This window comes from Talpa occidentalis, unplaced genomic scaffold (genome assembly GCF_014898055.3).
Source record: "Talpa occidentalis isolate TD23 unplaced genomic scaffold, MPIMG_talOcc4v2.1 talOcc4.9, whole genome shotgun sequence".
In the NCBI taxonomy this organism is placed as follows: Eukaryota; Metazoa; Chordata; class Mammalia; order Eulipotyphla; family Talpidae; genus Talpa; species Talpa occidentalis.
The window spans coordinates 9,680,122-9,698,741 of NW_023605305.1; the positions used below are offsets into that span (position 1 = coordinate 9,680,122).

Sequence of the window (18,620 nt, forward strand, 5' to 3'; positions counted from 1 at the left end):
ATCTTTTATTAAACCCATTTCATAGATGGAAAAACTGATCCTGGGGTCGAATGATTTGCTCCGGATCCCACGGGATGCTGGTAGCAGAGCCTGGGCTGGAAGCTTGGACTGACTCTAGTAGAGCCAGCACCCTAGGGGAGTTGGGGTGCACCTCAAGGTCGGGAGAGAATTTAACTATCGTAGAGAGCATTAGATACGGGCCTGGGACAGACCTCCCTCTCTGCGAATGCTGGAGTTTATATAAGAACAGGCCGGCGTTCTCGAATTACAAAGGCCACAGGATGATTTACAGAGCAGAGAGCCAGCACATTATCTCCAAAGTGAGTTATGGGGACCGAAGCAAAGTTCTGCTTTCAGGATAAAGACAGGCCATATTTCAGAGTTAATTTCATAAAACCGATCACCCGACCATTGCCTCACTGTGTCGATACTACCGAGTCTACAATAACTTAACTCCTGCCTCCCGCGATGGCCGTAGCGCAGGGCCACAGAGGTCAGTGGTACCGTGCCCTGGGGACCCCCGTCTCCCCACGCTGGAAAATGAGTAGTCAAAGAAACTTCTCCCCGTGGTTCCCTCCACCTAAGCAAAATCAAAAGTAAGCTGGGAGGGGCAGTGGTTTGACTCGAGGCCAGTGTCAGAGTAGCTCTGTGGTGGTGGCCCCGTGTGATGGTGATGGTGGCTACAGTGGGGACCCTCCCTAGTGCCCCGGGCTGCTTTCCTAAGTGGGCAATGTGCCTGGAAGTGGTTGCAGATCCTGAAGCTCTGCCCTCGCCTTGGTCCCTGCTGCTAGGATGGGATGACTATTGTTTATCTCCTTCTTGAGCCAAATAAACCTGCTCCATGGCGCTTTACTAGAGGAGGGTGATTTCGAGGGGATGGTGCAGGTGGGCAGTGGGTGCAGCCCCAGGTGCATTGCCCTGTGCAGACATCTCTGAAAATACCCCAAGTTCGCAGGTAAGGAGCTGATGGGCCATGGGGCACTGTCGCAGGAGATTTAGGGAGAGGCTGGTGAGCCAGGGGCTCAGTTGAGGAGTTTCTGCCGTTACATGCTACCTGGATCTCCTCAGAGTCAAGTGGGTGTCCTCACTCCTCGCAGATCCTGACTTTGAACCAGGGATGATTCTTGCCCGGGAAGTCATGTGGACTTAGGCCTGTGCCTGCAGCTGGCCACTGCCTTTGACAGGACACCGCTCCTGGGGCCACGGGGCCTGTTCAGGCACAGAGTGGGCTGCGCACTTTGAACTTGGTCAGAGATTATAATCAGGATGGGGACAGAGATGAAATGGGGATGGGGTTAGGGGAGAGAGGGAGACAGAGATGAGGATTGAGCTGGGATGGATAGAGACAGGGCAGATGGGGTGGGGAGGGAATAGAAAAGGGGATGGAGATGGAGAAACGAGGATGGCACCGGAGAGGACTAACAGCGGAGGGAGGCTGTAGACAGGCGCCCCAGGGCCTGCAAGGTGTGCAGTGCTGCACTTTGTCCAGGGAAGCGAAGGACGGACAGGAGTGATGCATGGAGTGGCGCATCCATAGCAGCCAGAGGCATCCGGGGTAGCGGCTCCCTGGCTGCCTGTGCTCAGAGCCGCGCACTGGCAGACAGGAGGGGAGATGCAGAGTGGCATTTTCCTGGGACACAGTGATCGGGAACATGTTGATGGGGAGAGTGTGGAGCCTGGGCTGTCCACACTGGTATTAGCAGCGCTGCTGTGTCATCGTCCGTACAATTGAAAACCGTTGTTGTCTTATGAGCTTGATTAACTGTACATATTGCTAACACCTGCTCAGAAATATAACGAGCGATAGGAACACAGCTCCCAATCAGGGCCTGCGTGGGTGGTGTGCGTGACTTGGGTGCAGAGCGCCAACATGGGGTGTGTGTGCACGCGTGTGCATGTGTGTGCGTGCTTGTGGTCGGGGCACCTGTGCCATGCCAGGATTGGAAAAGCCGGGTGCCAGCCCAGGTTCTGCCGTTAACGTCTGGGTGACCGCATGCAGAGCTCTCCTTTCTCCGGCTTCAGTTTGCTCTCCTGTAAAATGCAGCGTCTAGACCGGTGCAGTCCAGTAGCAGTGGAACGCAATCCACATGTGAGTGTAAGTTTTCTCTTAAAAGTGTTTCAAAGGTAAAATGCTTTTCATGATATAGTTCTTAAATCTAGTGTATCCCAACATTGTTTTAACATGCAACTGATAGTTAAAAAATTAATGATAGACTTAGCATTTGTTTTTAAAGTGAAATCTTCAGCACGCAGGGTGTTTATTTCACACTGATGGCACGCATGAATTTAAATAAGTAGCCGTATTTCAAGTGTTCAGTGACTGCTGGGGTGAGTGGTGACTGTATTAGTCTGTTCACAGGCAGGGCGTTTCCTGGTCTCCTTGTTTAAACTGTTCCCGCCCAGTAGACCATGCTCTGTTCTCCCAGTCCGTAGTGGGGACCCTGGAAGAAAAAATGTCAGTTAAACGATATTCTAGAAACACTGCTGATAGGTACTAGGCTCACTCTCTTAAACCCTCAAGGACTACTTCATCCAAACCTCGCAGGAGCCCTATTTATATAACTCCCTTTTTTGCAGATAAGAAAACCTAGGCTCAGAGAGGTTACATACCTTGCCCAAGTCACACAGCATTAAGTGATACGGCTGGTCTTTTAATTCTGGGCAATCTGCTCTACGGCCCACGCGATCATCATCGCCCTATCCAACCTTCCTTGTAATTGTGACGCAAAGACTATTAATTAAAATTGCCAAGCTGTATGGCAGTCTTGCTGGATGCCAGGCATCTTATGCACCTCAGATCATTCCCTTCAAGCAATCCTATGAGGAAAGTCCAAGTTCTACTTCCTGTTTGTTCAGTGCAGGCAAGAAACATGAATGAGTCAATGGATTCCCCCTGCTAGTTCGGAGTCGCTCGTGATGTGGTTTTTGGAGTCTGGGCGTTTGGAGGGCGGGGTCCTTGGGTTCACTCTGGGAAAGGTGTCACCAGAGCTTCCCTTTTCAGTGGCACATGGCAAGTTTCCCAGGCGAGTTTCTCCACGAGACAGAGACAGTAGTTCTATTTAAAGGGCAGGTTTATTAGGGAAAGGGACAGAGGATAGTAAAAGACACTTGCATAGGCGCAAGCGGGCAGGAAGAGCTGCCCCCAAAGGGACAGGTTTGCTGAGAGAGGCCTGCATGGTCTCAGGCAGGCGGCCTTGAGGAGAGCGGCCTCCGCTGAGGGAGGTCAGTGAGGCGAAGTCCCAGCAGGTACAGGTCATGGGCAGGCAGGAGGCTGCTGCCCTGCAGACGGAGAGAGTTGGTGAGAAGCAGCACCTGCATAGTCACAGGTGGGCAGACAGGCTGCTGCCGGTGCCAGGGCAGCGACCGCCTGATACAGTCTCCCCTTTGGGAGGGCTCACTCCTTGTGAGCCTTTGATTTGTTGCTGATCTTGGATAACTATGCAGCTTCTGAAAGGGAACCGAAATTCTACAATGGGCTCAATCTCCATAGCTTTACCTTTGAGCCTGCGCTCTGGACACTCCCTGCAGCATCTGATACCTGCTTGGATCTTATGCTTTGTAATCTAGGCTTTGGCACCTAGGGGGTCTTGGTTTCTACAGCTGGGTCAATGGCCATGCTAATCCCGTCTACCCCCACCTCCAGCTCTTGGCATTGTATGAGCCAGCCTTGTAGTACCCCCTTTGCAGTTTTTCTATTCTTGTCCTCCATCACTAGGATCCTGGTCAAAGGCCCCCAAGAGCGGGGCCAGGGATTTGGGCTAGCTCTCCCTGCAGGGTCCCTTCATCTTTGGGGCAACCCCATGAACGAGAACCACCCATGGGAGCAACTCCTGGAAACTGGGTGACAATGTATCCGTAGGAATAGCGGTGAGCCTGGTGAGAGCGCGTCCTCAGGACTAAGGACTAAGGAGCTACTTGCTTCTTTGCAAAGACTGAGGGGTCACCTTCCGATTTTAATTAATAGGGTCTGGCCACCTCCTCCTCCTGGCTCCATGAACCTCGGCAAGTTGCCTCACCTCTTCACTGTCCCCATCTATAAAATGGGATACATAAACCCACCTCCCAGGTGGGTGGAGAGACTTAAATGCACCAACACACAAAAGGCTTAGGGTGGCTGCTGCCTCAGAACCGGCAGCCGCGCAGCCTCTTGCTGTGAAACCCGGCTTTTCCTGGAGGTGGAGAAAGTTAGATGGCAGAATCTGCGGCTCCTGGGTGATTGGAGTGTTCTGGTGTGTTTTTCCCCCTCCAACATCCTACCCCACTTACCATCTGTTTCAGAAGAGCTTACACTTAATTACAATTCCCCATCTATTGTTTTCCCATTGTTTCCTGTGGATTCTGCTTCCCTTGCCGACAGGCGTGTTGGCTGCCGAATGAATGGATGGCTCCTACCTGGCTGTGTCTCACTAGACCTTAATATAGAGTTGCCAGGCATCTGTCGCCCCCACCAGACTCGGAGTTTCTCAATGCTGTGTCTGCTTCATTGCCCGGCACCTACAGCCAGCACCTGGCACCCTGCCTGGCACCTAGTAGGTGTCAGGAAATGTTTGTTAGTTTTAATTAAACCTAAATGGAGTGAACGCCTCCTGTAGGAAGGAGAGGTCCATGCTGCTTCTGCCTCACCCCAGGCGCAGGGCCCACAGCCCTTCCCACCGAAGCTCTGAGATGCCCCCCCCCCCCAACAAGGGGGTTGGATATTGTGTGGTGGGGACCATGGTAATAGCAAGTCCCTACTGTGTGCCAAGCGCTTTTGTATCCATGCGCTGGCTCATCCTCCCAACAAGCCTGCCAGGTAGTGTTCCGTTTAACCAACTGGGGTCCGGAGGCTGACAGCTAGGTAACCTGACCAAGGACCTGGTGACCAAGGTGGAAATGGACCCACGTGCCCCAGCTCCTTATGTGCCCCTTCCAATCCCCCCAAGATGCCAGGAGCACCAGCTCATGGCAGGCAACAGCGGGCAAGGACGACAGTGGTGAGCTGGTGGGAGGCTGGAAACACTGAAATACGCCAACTTAAGAGCAAAGGAAGGGGGCCTCCCCTGGTGGCTCAGTGGTTGAGCACTGGGCTGCGAACCTGCCGGCAGCCTCTGCAGCTCCGGTTCAATCCCTGGCAAGGGGGCCAAAGATTATGCGGTGGGGACTGTAACAATAGCAAGTCCCCACTGTGTGCCGAGCTCCTTTGCATCCATGCGCTGGCTCATCCCCTCAACAAGCCTGCCAGTAGTGTCCCGTTTAACCAACTGGGGTCTGGAGGCTGACAGCTTGGTAACCTGACCAAGGACCTGGTGACCGAGGTGGAAATGGACCCATGTGCCCCTTCCAATCCCCCAAGATGCCCAGGAGCACCAGCCCATGGCAGGCAGCAGCGGGCAAGGAAGACAGTGGTGAGCTGGTGGGAGACTGGAAGCACTGAAATACGCCAACTTAAGAGCGAAGGAGGGGGGCCTCCCCTGGTGGCTCAGCGGTTGAGCGCTGGGCTGCGAAGCTGCCGGCAGCCTCCTTAGCGCCAGCTCGATCCCTGGCAAGGGGGCTGAAGATTGTGTGGTGGGGACCGTGGTAACAGCAAGTCCCCCCTGTGTGCCAAGCTCCTTTGTATCCATGCGCTGGCTCATCCTCCCAACAAGGTGGAAATGGACCCACATGCCCCAGCTCCTCATGTGCCCCTTCCAATCCCCCCAAGATGCCCAGGAGCACCAGCTCACGGCAGGCAGCAGCAGCAGGCAAGGAAGACAGTGGTGAGCTGGTGGGAGGTTGGAAACACTGAAATACGCCAACTTAAGAGCAAAGGAAGGAGCCTTCCCCCAGTGGCTCAAGCGGTTGAGCGCTGGGCTGCGAAGCTGTCGGCAGCCTCCAGAGCGCTGGTTCGATCCCTGGCAGGGGGGCCGATGAGTGTGTGGTGATTGATTGAGTGTGTGGTGATTGATTGATTGAGTGTGTGTGTGTGATTGATTGATTGAGTGTGTGTGTGGTGATTGATTGATTGAGTGTGTGTGTGGTGATTGATTGAGTGTGTGTGTGGTGATTGATTGAGTGTGTGTGGTGATTGATTGAGTGTGTGTGTGTGGGGTGATGATTGTGTGAGCGTGTGGTGAAGATTGGCGGGGACCGTGGTAATAGCAAGTCCCCACTGTGTGCCAAGCTCCTTTGTATCCATGCGCTGGCTCATCCTCCCAACAGGGTGGAAATGGACCCACTTGCCCCGTCTCCTCATGTGCCCCCCCCCCCCCCCCCCCCCCCCCCCAGATGCCCAAGATGCCCAGGAGCACCAGCTCATGGCAGCAGGCAAGGAAGTGGTGAGCTGGTGGGAGGTTGGAAACACTGAAATACGCCAACTTAAGAGCAAAGGAAAGGGGCCTCCCCTGGTGGCTCAGCGGTTGAGCGCTGGGCTGCGAAGCTGGCAGCCTCCAGAGCGCTGGTTCAATCCCTGGCAAGGGGCCCGAAGGGTGAGTGAGTGTGAAGGGCCTCCCACTGCTCTCAGACAAGAGGCCCGAATCCTGGTGGAAGACGCCCCCGTGGCCTGTTCCAAGCCAGTGGCAGTGTAACCACCGGCTCACGAGACTCCTGAGCCTGCCCTCACTCGGGAGCTGATGGGAACCGCCCCCGTACCCCCCAGTCAGTACCTGACTATCACTGCCACAGGCTCTGTGCCCAAGGGCCTCACACCTGCCTGCCTCCAGGTCTTTGCTCCTGCCGTTGCCTCTCCCTGCCATGCTTGTCTTCCACCTGCTGTGACTTCCTGGGGTCACAGAACAGGTTCACCCCTGCCTTGGGCAGGGCCCTTTTACATTTAGAATACATCCCCAACCCCACCCCCCCCATCTCTGATGCATTTAGCTGATTTCACTTCACTTGTGAAGTATTGATTCAAGCATCTTCCCCACCAGGAATAAGTCCCAAGAGGCAGAGCCTTGTCTGCATGCCCTGCAGGGACAGCATCCTGCTGCAGGTGGTGACAGTGGCACCCCAGGGATGGTGCAGTGTTCACTCGCCCCCAGCACTTAGCATGGGACCATCTTAGGTCACCTGTGAACCCTTCCTGGCCCTTCCAGTTAAACCTCCATCTTCCTGTGCTTCCCTTTGCGTAGCTCCTCCCACCTCTATCGAAGTGGTGGCTGCAGACTCCCCAGCCCCCTTCAGCCGCTACCAAGCCCAGAACTTCACGCTGGTCTGCATCGTGTCTGGAGGGAAACCGGCACCCATGGTGAGTACCCCCGGGATGCCCGTCTCTCCCGGTCCCTGCCAGATGGCCCTCCTTTGTGGCTTGTCCACCATGTACCTGCTGCAAAATGGAGGCAGAGCGGGTGTGGCCTGCCCAGTTAGCTCCGCCCGTCTGCCTTGCCTGACCCAGTCCATGCGGTCACCTGACCAGCCCAGGCGTCCTTGTGGCTCTCCTGCTCCCGTTCTCCCAGCGCTGAGAAGCGCCCCACTTCTCCTGACCCCCAGGACCCTGGAACTGCACAGTGGCAGTGGTCTTTAGCGCAGAGGGGTATCGAGTATACCCCTACCCCAGTTATGGAGCAGAGTGGGGACAGCACACGGCAGGGGGATAGGTCGGGCACCACAGTGCTCATGACAGAGCTGGGACTCCAGCTCGTGACCACCAGCTCCAAGCCCACGTGGGAAGGAAAGGAGAGAAAGGGGGGGAGAAATGGGGAGGGGAAGGGGAGAAGGGGGGAGAGGGGACAGGAGGACAGTGCGGAGGAAGAGGAGGGAGTTCCTCCTTGTTGGATCCAGCCTCGTTGCTGAGGCTTCCCGCAGCTCACGCATCACTGCCGCGACCTGGCCCGTGGGCAGGGAGGGCCCGAGAACCCCAACTTCACAGGCGTCTGGAGAGGGGGACGCAGCCCCACCCGCCACACACACTGATGCTGCGCAAGCACTTCTCTCCCTGCTGCTCAGTCTGTAAGGCCTAGGGGGTGAACAATAGTAGTTTTTCAGCTTTTAGAAGCAGGCTAGAAAGCTGGACCCATTTGGTCGGAATGAAATATAGGGAAACCCCCATGTCTAGAACATTTAAAAATGAAGGGAGGCCCAATTGTCCATATGGGTCCTTAAAACACCACAAGGGACCCTGAGGGCTCCAGGAGCCCATAGTGAGAACCTGTGGGCCACCGGCCCCCAAGGCCTCTTCCAATTCCAACACTGTTGATCACCTTGGGTCTTGGCTTATGAGTTTCATATACTAGGATCAGTGCTGGAGAAGCTGGAACAGTAGGTGAGTAAGGTTAACATTCAAGGTGGGTAGGCAAGGCCTCCCCTCACACCAGACCCTGATGGTCTCGCAGGTATGGTACAGTGGTGTGACCTGAGGACACAGGTCAGCCCCTCCCCAAGATGGACGCCCACAGAGACCCAGATGCAAAGAACAGAGCAGTGATCGGGCGTGGAGAGGTCCAAGACAGGACAGTAGGTGGGTGGACATAGGCACAGGTGGGGCAGGTGCACACAGGTGGGGCAGGAGTACACAGGTAGGCAGAAGCAGGAGCACAGGGACAAGCCCTTGGGAGGTCATCTCTCTCCACCCCCAGTGTGGTGTTGCGATGCAACAGATTAAAAGGCACATCCCAAACCAGCAACTGAAGAGCAGGGCACAGCCCCAAACGTCCCCCTTTAATATCCAGATAGGGGCCCATGCTCCCTGAAATGAGGCAAGCTGGTCCTTTCCCCCAAAGAAAAGTCCTTTTCTGGCAGACACCCCTCCCCCAGCCTGCCTGCTCCCACCATTTCAGACATGGCAATAAAATATCAAACTCTGTATATATATCGTCAAATATATATATGTATAGATATAAAAGGCCCTTATCTCCCCACATTCCAGGCATCTTATGTCTGTCTGGGACATCAGAACTTGAAAGAATTCTTTGATATAAATTACAAACCTGCTTTTGAAGCACTTTTCAAAAAAGGGGGGGGGGCAAAGCAGGCTATTATGTGCATAAGAGATTCTTTGTTGGAGCAATAAACTCTGACAGATTCTCCGCGTCCCACATTTCATGCCCCCCATCCTCCACCTTCCTTCTGCAGCCCTCCTCCTCCTGCCAGCCCCCCACATCTTCCTTCCTTCTCCCTCCCTCTTCCTGCATCAGCTCCAGAGAGCTGCTTCCCCTCCCCTCTCCCTGTCTCCTATCGATTTATTTATCTGATTTATTTTTTAAAAAATACGCCCGATCCCCACAGGCCTGTGGGTGCATGTACCAAAATAAAAAGACAGCAAATTAAATTAAATGCTGCCTCTCTAAACTTGAGCTCCCCATTAGCAGAGAAAGCAAGAAGACACTCGCTTTCGCCTCATCCTCACACCTCGCTCCCTCCCACACACACCCCTGGTTTCTGGCTGCAGTATCCAGAGCCTTGCTCCGCCTCCCAACACCCACTTCACCTCCCTGCCCTCCACCTTCTGTCTCACCCACCAGCTCGGCCCCGGTGGGCATGGACTACCCCCTGGAAGCCCAAGTGGCCCCCCCCACAGCTGTGTGCAGGGTCCCTGCTCCTGCAGGTTATTTCTAAGCCTCCAACAGCCCCAGGAAGCAGGTGTTGGGAAACAGAGGCTCTGAGGTTCACCAGCTAGTAAATGAGATGGATCCAGACACCACCATCAAGGCCTACATGTTCCCCTGGAACCGACCTGAGTAGGTCTCGGGGTGCTGGAGGAAAGGAACAAAGGGGTATCCATGTGGATGCTTAGCAGGAAAAGGAGGCACCTAAAGCACTGGCATTCTGTGCCCACTGGGAGGTCAAGGTCATTGGCACAAAAATCTTCCCCACACCCTCCTTGCAATTTCAGGTTTATTTCAAACGAGACGGGGAACCGATAGATGCCGTGTCCCTCTCAGAGCCGCCCGCTGTAAGCTCCGGCCCCCTCCAGGACAGCAGGCCCTTCCGCAGCCTCCTGCATCGTGACCTCGACGACACCAAGATGCAGAGGTCACTGTCCCTGCTGGACGCCGAGAACCGGGGCGGACGTCCCTACACGGAGCGCCCGTTCCACGGCCTGACCCCAGACCCCAGCGCCCGCCTCCAGCCCACCACCGAGAACATCCCCGAGACGGTGGTGAGCCGCGAGTTCCCCCGCTGGGTCCACAGCACCGAGCCCGTCTACTTCCTGCGCCACAGCCACACCCCGGGCAGCGACGGCACCGTGGAGGTGCGCGCCCTGCTCACCTGGACACTCAACCCACAGATGGACAACGAGGCCCTCTTCAGCTGCGAGGTCAAGCACCCAGCACTGTCGATGCCCATGCAGGCAGAGGTCACGCTGGGTAAGGCTTGGGGGGGCCTCTGCAGTGTGGGTGGTGGGGTCTCCAGGCCGCTGGCCATGCTGGAAATGGGAGGGGTCAGGCACAGAGGTCAGAGTCGAGGTCCCTAAGGTTTGCTGAGCTGGGTTAGGGAACATGAGTGACAGGAAGGTGGTGGGGGGTGGTGTTGCTGGATAGAGTGAAACCTCAAGAGGGTGGAAAGGATATACTGGACAGGGGTCCAGGGAGCTAGTCCATGAGGATCAGGCATCTGGAAAGGCAGGGGAGTTGGCTGGATCAGTGATAGGAGGGAGGAGATTCAAGACTGAAATGACCCTGGGAATCCAAGGAGGTTGCTGAGCCAAGGAAGAGCACGCGGAGTGGCCATTCTTCAGGAAGGGCTGATGAGCCAGGTAGAGGACAGGTGGGGGCAGGGGCTGCCAGATTCAGCTGGGATCATAGGACAATGAGAGATCCATGAGCAACGTGACAGAGCCTGGGGGAGGGGTTGGCATGTCACCACAGCCCCCTGTCCTCCTGCTTCCACTGTGTCCTCTTCTATCCTCTACCCTGATGGATCTACTTAAACTAGGGATCAGGTCTTGGCACCCCGGTACCCCCACCCAAAGTCCTCCAGTGCTAACAAGTAGGCTGATAGGACAGAATCGTGTCCAGAAATAGATCCACAGATATAGAGTCAATTGACTTTTGGCAAAGACCCCTGAGCTATATTCACTGGGGAAAGGGAAGTCTTTTTAGCAAACAGCCCTGAACCACTGGGTAAGCTTAAGGAAGAAATGAACCTGGACCTCTATTTCACACACACACAAGAATTAATTTGAGATGAATAGGCCTAAATGTAAAACCCAGCATCATAAAGCTTCTAGAGCAAAACATAGGAATATAACTTGGTAAAAATGGAGTAGGCAAGGAAGTCTTTAAGAGGTCACGCGACAAGCACTATATGAAAAATTGAAAATTGGTAAATTGGACTTAATCAACATTTAAGTCTTTTGTGCATAAGACACTTTTTTAAAAAATGAAAAGGCAAACTGCAGACTGAGATAAAAGACTCGCTACACAGGCGCGTGACAAAGGATTTGCTTCCAGAACATATAAAGAACTACAAAATGTCAATACCGACAAGACAACTCGATTTTTCAAAAGAGAAGATATACACTTTTAATATGCTGATTGGCCATTCGTATAACATCTCTAGGCATCAGAGATGAAGACTAACTGCATGAGATACCACCGCACACCACCAGAGTGGCTGAAATTAAAGACAGATCATCCCAAAAGCTGACGAGGGTGTGGGACAGACAGACCTTATGCATGGCTGGCAGGAAATTAAACAATTCTACTGCTTTGGAAAACTAATAGTTTCTTACAAAGACAAAAATATCCCTACTTTATGACATGCTAGTTCTGCTCCTAAGTATTTCCCCAAGATAACTGAAAATATTTTTCCACACCAATCCGGACATGAATTCTGAGTATTCACTCAGATAACCGCTCACCCATTCTCTGACTCACCCACCCAGCCAGCCACATTGCATTCTTTCAAGCACCCACTCTATCCATTTACTTTATTCCTAGCATAACAAAACCATAAGTGACCCAAATGTCCATAATTAGGAAAACAGAGGAACGAATGTGTGGTCTGTTTGTGCGCAAACAACTCTCAGCACTACAGGTGAATGGTCTCCAGCACACTCGGTGAGACAGAGCGAGCGGCAAGAAAGAAGCCAGACAGCACAGAAGACTCACTGCATGGCCCCTTTATACAAACTTCTAGAACACAAAACAGATCTCTGGGGGTAGACGTCAGGACAATGGTTACCTGTGGAGTGTGGAAATTGGCTGGAAGGAGACAGAAGGGAAACTTCTGGAGGGCTGGGAACATTCTAGAGTTTGATTGGGAGGTTGGTCACGGATTGATATGACTTACGATTTGTCGGATTGCGTGCCATGCATTTCCCTGGAGACTGCCATCACATTTAAAAGCAAATCCCCGTGGAACTCAGCCATGGCTCACCCCCTGCTCCATTTGCTGGGGCCAGAGTCTTCCTTGCTCTGCCTTGAATATGCCCATCATGCCCTCCTTGGGACTCTTCTCTGGATTTCCTTTCTGCCTAGAATAATCTTACCCCAGGATGTGACTGCTGAGATGCTAGTAAGTTTTGGGGAGGTGGTAGAAGTGTGTGGGTGACAGCCCCCTCCTGGCTTCCAGGGCCACATCTGATGCAGCATTTGAGGGTGGGAGTCAGGGACCATCTGCTCCAGGGCTTCGGTGGCAGACAGCTGCCGGGACTCTGCTCAGAGAAGCAAGGGCTTCGCCTGCCACCCCTTCCCTCAAGGTAGCTACACACAGGAACCTCCAGAAATCCCAGGCAGCAGGGGAGGGTCTGGCTGTTCAGGTGGACACAACATCCCCCACTCCCTCTCCTGCACCTGAGGTGCCCAACTTCCCTCTGAAGACCTATGTGCCAGCAAGTCTTGTCACTTCCTTGCACTGTGACCTCAGGCAAGACTGCCCCCCAGGGCCAGTGTTATTGGCCTGAAATATGATTTTCACTGTAGCCTCGTGAGCACCACGATGTCCTAACCAGGTGGACGTCCTGAACAGGGATTAGTGCTGCTGATGTATGTCAGTTCCCTGCAGTTCTGGGCCCAGGTCTGAAGGAATTAGGTGGAGCCTTTAGAAAACAGGGCAGTGAGGAACCTGGGCGGGAAGGGGACAGATGTCTGCCCTTGACCTCCAGGGGCTCTGCTTCCCCAGGCCAGGGCTGCCCTTCCACCCCTCTGCTGGCTGCAGCTGACAGTGCAAACCCCGGGCCCCCTGCCATTCCCCCTTCCCAGCACTGAGAGTTAATTTGACACCTCCCCACCCACAAACCTCTGTTTCCTTGTGGGAACAAAGACACATGGTGGAAGATTCAATAGGACGGTGCCTAAAAGACACTTAACACAGCACCTGGCCCTGGGATGTGCTCCGCAAGCATCAGCCTCCACACCACCACCTCCTGGCACCCCCCTCCCCCCAACATCCCTGTGTGGTGGGCAGGCGGGGCTGTTACCGTTGTCCCCACAGTGCACGGAAGTGACTCACCCAAGGACACACACCATGCGCACTCGCTCTCCGCCTCCCGGGCCAGTGCCCTTCCTCAGCTGCCTGCCACGTACAGCTGTCCCCACCTCCCCCGCCACCCCCTCCTCCAGGCAGGCCTGGCTCTTCCCTGCGCTGCTTCCCTCAGCCCCATGTGGCTCTTCAGATGTCTTGCTCGTGTTTAATTAATAGTCCTTTGGTCTTACTCTCCAAGAATGAAATTGGCAGGGCTGGGAGCCCACCCACATCTGCCGGCTGCTCTGTTCTGCTCTGGAGCCCAGCGTGTGAGGGAGGGTGGGTGGAGGGGGGTGGTCCCGGGCCAGCTCCTGGACCTGGGGACAAAGCATTTCCCCTGCTGCCACCCCGGAAGGTGTTCACTGAGAGTGGCACGGCCACGACACTCCCATCAAAGCCTGACACCCTCCCCAGCCAGGGCCACTCTCCAGGGCCTGTCCCGCCCTGGCCCCACCCCCTGACCCGCTGCCCCAGCACCCACCTGCTGTCCCCTCCTCGAGCGCGTCGCACACCCTCCCTGGAAGAGACACGGACACCACTGGCCGGCCTGGCTCAGCAGGCCGTCATCTTCTGACTTTCCTGACTGTCTGCTTATCAAATGTCAACCCACCTGAAGTGTAAGCTCCTGTCAGCAGGCACTTGTCACCAGCATGTCCCTGGGCTGCCCCAGGCTGGCACATGGTGACTCAATAATGATTTGATGAACAAATGAGTGAATGAGCCTCCTCAGAGCTCCTAGCTCAGCACAGCTGACCCCGAGGACGCTGACTGCTGGGTTGGAACCTTCCGTCCCAGCCCCCCCACCCCCACCCCGCCCCTGGCCTCTCTGACCCAGGCTTCTTCTCCGTACAGTTGCCCCTAAAGGACCCAAAATTATGATGACACCCAGGAGAGCCCGGGTCGGGGACACAGTGAGGATTCTGGTCCATGGATTCCAGGTCAGCCTGTCTCTGAGCACCTGTGAGGGGGGTGGGGGGGGCGCCGGCACCCCTGGGAGCATGCCGGGTGGTGGGAAGTCAGGGCTGAGCGGTGGCGGTGGTGCGGATGAGGTTCTGCTTGCCCGTGGCTCTGGGCCTGGCTGTTACTCCAGCTGGGGAGTCTTTCTCTCCCTGGGGTTCCACGCACCACTCCCAACCATGAGGGGAGAGTGTTGCCATCTTGCCCGGCCCCTGACCCCTTCCCGCCCCGGCCAACAGAACGAAGTCTTCCCGGAGCCCATGTTCACCTGGACGCGGGTCGGGAGCCGCCTGCTGGACGGCAGCGCCGAGTACGGCGGGAAGGAGCTGGTGCTAGAGCGGGTGCCTGCCGAGCTCAACGGCTCCATGTACCGTTGCACCGCCCAGAACCCGCTGGGCTCCACCGACACCCACACCCGGCTCATCGTGTTCGGTACGCAGCCCCGGGGAGGGTGCCCACCGCGGCCAGCCCGCGCAGGAGCTGTCCAGAGAGGAAGGGGCAGCAGGACCTCAGGGCCCCTAAAGTGGGCCTGAAAGGGAGCCCCCACTGGAGCGGCCAAAACAATAGCCGGGTCAGAGTCAGGGCTCTGGGTTCAAATCCCAGATCCGCCACTTAACTACTGGGCCCCTCGGGCAAACAGCTTAACCTCCCTCGGTTTCTCCACCCGAGAAAGGGGCTGGTGGCACCAGCCCTCCAGGACACGGGGCTGCCCCGAGCACGTGCCTGTGATTGCGCCCGTGGGGCTGGCGACGGGAGCTTCTCTGCCGGCTGCCATCCACAACCTGGTTCTTTCTGTTCTTTCCAACAGAAAACCCAAATATCCCAAGAGGAACAGAGGACTCCAACGGTGAGTCTCAGGCTGCCCTGCCACCCTCTGGGAAGCGCCGAAGTGCCCCTCGCTCTTCCCCCGCTCATGGGACAGAGTCCGGCGCAGAGGTGGTCGGGAGTGGGCACTGAGGCAATGAAGGGGGGCTCAGCATCCCCAAACCGCTGGGGGGATTCCAGAACCAAGTGTGTGCTCCCCACCTTCCACAGCAGCTCTGCCTCCCAGTCGGCAGGGCCCCTGACAGACGTGTCCAGCCCTGGCCATGGACTTGGGCTCTGGACCACTCCTTAGGAGGACTGAGACCAGATAACTCAGCTGGAGGCCTTTACACTGCCCTCCCAGGCTGCCCCCTGACCTGCACACCTCTTCACAGGACCCAGACACTGCACCCCGACCCGCCAGTCCCCCCCTCCCCACACTGAACCAAATCAGACAGCAGTGCATATCAGATAGCAAAGCCGGCGGACCTGTGCCACACGCTGATCCTGCTCCCCGCCCCGGCACAGGTTCCGCTTCTGGCCCTGCTGGCGTCCGGCTCACCTTGGTGCTCGCCCTAACAGTCGTCCTGGAGCTGACGTGAAGGCAAGGCCCGGCCCACCACCCCATCGGCACTGACATCTCCGCGATCGGTTTTCATTTCTTTTCTAAACTATTTCCAGTCTTGTTCTTAGTCTCTTTCTGTCCGTGTCTTGGCTTCTTCAGTCAGTTTAATTAAAACAAACAACAATTTTCCCCACCTCGGTCTGTGACTCTCTGTTCTTGGTTCAGAGCAGCAACGGGGGCCCCTTGACAGCACCCGGGCAGACACGGGGTGGAGGGGTGATGAAGGAGATGCAAGACACCCTCCCTTGGCTGCAGGGTGGAGGGGCAGCTCGTGACCCCACCCACATCCTAACAATCAAGTGTGGTCACTCTCCAGAAAGCCAGCGTTTCCTGGGGGCCAAGTACAATAGTCAGCAATTGCTACAAAAACAACATATAACAAGCCAGGCTCTCGGTAGCACGCAGCAAGCTTTCACCATTCCATTCCGGATGAAGTGGTTCCGATGATGTAGTCTGAGCTCAGCTGAGCAGCTCTGCTTCAGGCCACAGGTCAAGGGGCTAGACTCCCAGGCTTTGGGTTGGGCTCAGATCTCCTCCCTGGAGGTTTGTTCTGGGCCCAGTCTCAGGGGACAGTGGCTATCTAACTTTTGGTCCCCTATGGTGAACCATCAAAGCTCAAGGAGAAACCCAGACCCAAACCACATAAGCACCATGAAGGCATCTGCCTGTGTCATGCCCAAAGCAGGGCATATGATCCAGGCCAACCTCAATCAGGATCACACATAAGTCAGGGTGGTAGAGGATCCAGAACATTCTACTCAATCACTAGAAGATTCCCCAGGCCACTCAGCTATTGGCTCAAAAGGAAGGACTGCGAGACCCTGCTCCTCGCCTCTCCCAGCTGAGCGGGAGACTGTACTGGTCCGTGTGGTGTGGGCTATGCTGCAGACCTTCATTAACCCAGGACGTCACTGACAACACAATAAAAACTTACTTAGGGCTCCTAAAATATCCAAGGCAGTTGGGCAGTCAGCCCTTTTCCTCCCTGTAACTACACCTCCTGGAAACTTGAGAGACTCCCCGGGGGAAAGAGAAGGCTGGGGAGGGGTCACTGTAGTGGGCAAAATAATGTTCCCCGCCCCCACCAGAGGTCCATGTCCTAATCCCCAGCACCTGTGAATGCCACATGTAACCACCTTACATGTGGTTGTTTTAAGGATCTTGAGACGAGGATATTATCCTGGATTATTAGGGTGGGCCCAGGGTAACCACAGGCCTTGTAAGAAGAATCCTTATAAGAAACCAATAGAAAGACAGGGAAGACAGAAGCAAGAGGTTGGCATGAAGCCAGGAAGGAGCCACGAGCCAAGAAATGCTGGCTGTCTCTGGAAGCTGAGAAAGACAGTTTCTCCTTTCAGTCTGCGGGAGGAACCAGTCCTGCCAACAATCTTAGCCCCAGAAGACTCAGACTTCTGACCTCTAAGGAAATGGACATGCATTGATTTAAGCCCCCAAGTTTGGGGTCATTGGTTACAGCAGCAAGAGGGAGCTCATGCGATCACACAGCATGTTTCCAGGAGCAAGAACCAGCTTCAGCATAGATCACCTGTGCCCGCATCCCATTGGTCAGGAGCGGTCACATGACCCTCAACCTAACTGCAAGGGAGGTCAGGAAATTCAGTCTTGTTGTGCGCCCTGAAGAGGAAGTAGAGCGGCAAACACAGAGCATGTGTCTGCCCCAGAGAACAGGGGTCCGTTCAATGATTCGTTTCCCTGTGACAGCTCAGGCTGCAGGGGCCAGAGGAAGGAGGGCTGGGAGGCCCATCACCCCTTCACTGCATCAGAGGCGGCAGAGCCCGGGGCCTCCCTTCTCCTCCAGCCAGGAGACACCACCTCACTGAAGTCCTTGTGGCCCTCCAGGCGGTGAAAATGTCCTGGGAACTCAGCATCCATTCCTGAGTAACCCCAGGCCCCAGGCACACCAGCCCAGGAATTAAGCAATGGCTCTGTCCCCTTGCTGTCACTGCAGGCCCTTTGCTTCTGACAGAGTCAGCACCTGGAAGACCAATTAATTCCACGTTCTCTCCTAAATCCCTGGCTCCCCAAAATTTCCCTGGAATTCCAGACTCTGAAGTCCAACTTCCTTGTGCTGTTCCCTGCCCCCAACTCGATATCTGAACTCCATGTCCAACATCCTGTGGCTCAAACCCAACTTCTGATTTGCCCTTCAAACATGCTGCTTCCCAGCCTCTCCCTTCCCAGTAGCGCCATCAGCCCGGTTGAGGGGATCACATATTCATCTGTTATCGTTCACTCAGCTCTTCCTGCCTCCTTCCCACCCAGTGCAACAGCTTGTTGACTTGCCTCTCATAACGCATGCTGCGTTGGCTCACTTCTCTCCTCCTCCACTGGTACCACCTTGCACAAGCTGCTCTGGAAAACTCCTACCTTGTCTCCAGACTCCCCCTTTGTCCCCACAATGGCCTGGTGTCCCCACAGAAGCCAAAGGGATCCTTCTAAATAAACACAAAGAATTCCATGGGGCCCTCCTACCAGAGCCTCCACTTGTTCCCCGTCACACTGGAAAATATCCAAACCCTTTATGAAAACGTCCAAATCCATGCAGGACACAACCCGCCCAGTCCTGGGACTGGACCCACAGGCTCCCCCGCTTCATCCATACGGTCTTTCCCTTTCCGCCATTCATGGTCCTCGGTCCTTCCATCCAAGTGCACTCCGGCCTCAGAGCCTTTGCTTTACCTAGTCCTTCTGCCTAGAATTCTTTCCCCCTGACTTCTGCAAGGCTGGCTCCTCTTTGCCATTTAGATGGTGATTTAACCACTGCCTCTCTGTGCAGTGTATCTCTCTCCGATGCTGCTCCTACTCGCTGATTTCTTCATGGACAGTCTGCCCTGCCCACGGCCAAGCTACCAGC

At 55.3% G+C, this 18,620-nt stretch overlaps 1 protein-coding gene across 1 annotated transcript in view; it reads left to right on the forward strand.

Annotated features, from left to right (window-relative positions):
* Positions 1-15,878, forward strand: part of IGSF21 (immunoglobin superfamily member 21) — a 223,711-nt gene extending 207,833 nt beyond the window's left edge. The window contains exons 5-10 of the mRNA XM_037499607.1: positions 7,086-7,201; positions 9,785-10,259; positions 14,212-14,297; positions 14,556-14,748; positions 15,125-15,163; positions 15,649-15,878. Coding sequence (XP_037355504.1) covers positions 7,086-7,201; positions 9,785-10,259; positions 14,212-14,297; positions 14,556-14,748; positions 15,125-15,163; positions 15,649-15,722 — 983 coding nt within the window. The 3' untranslated portion in view covers positions 15,723-15,878. The remainder of the gene's footprint in view (positions 1-7,085; positions 7,202-9,784; positions 10,260-14,211; positions 14,298-14,555; positions 14,749-15,124; positions 15,164-15,648) is intronic.
* Positions 15,879-18,620: the final 2,742 nt, after the last annotated feature.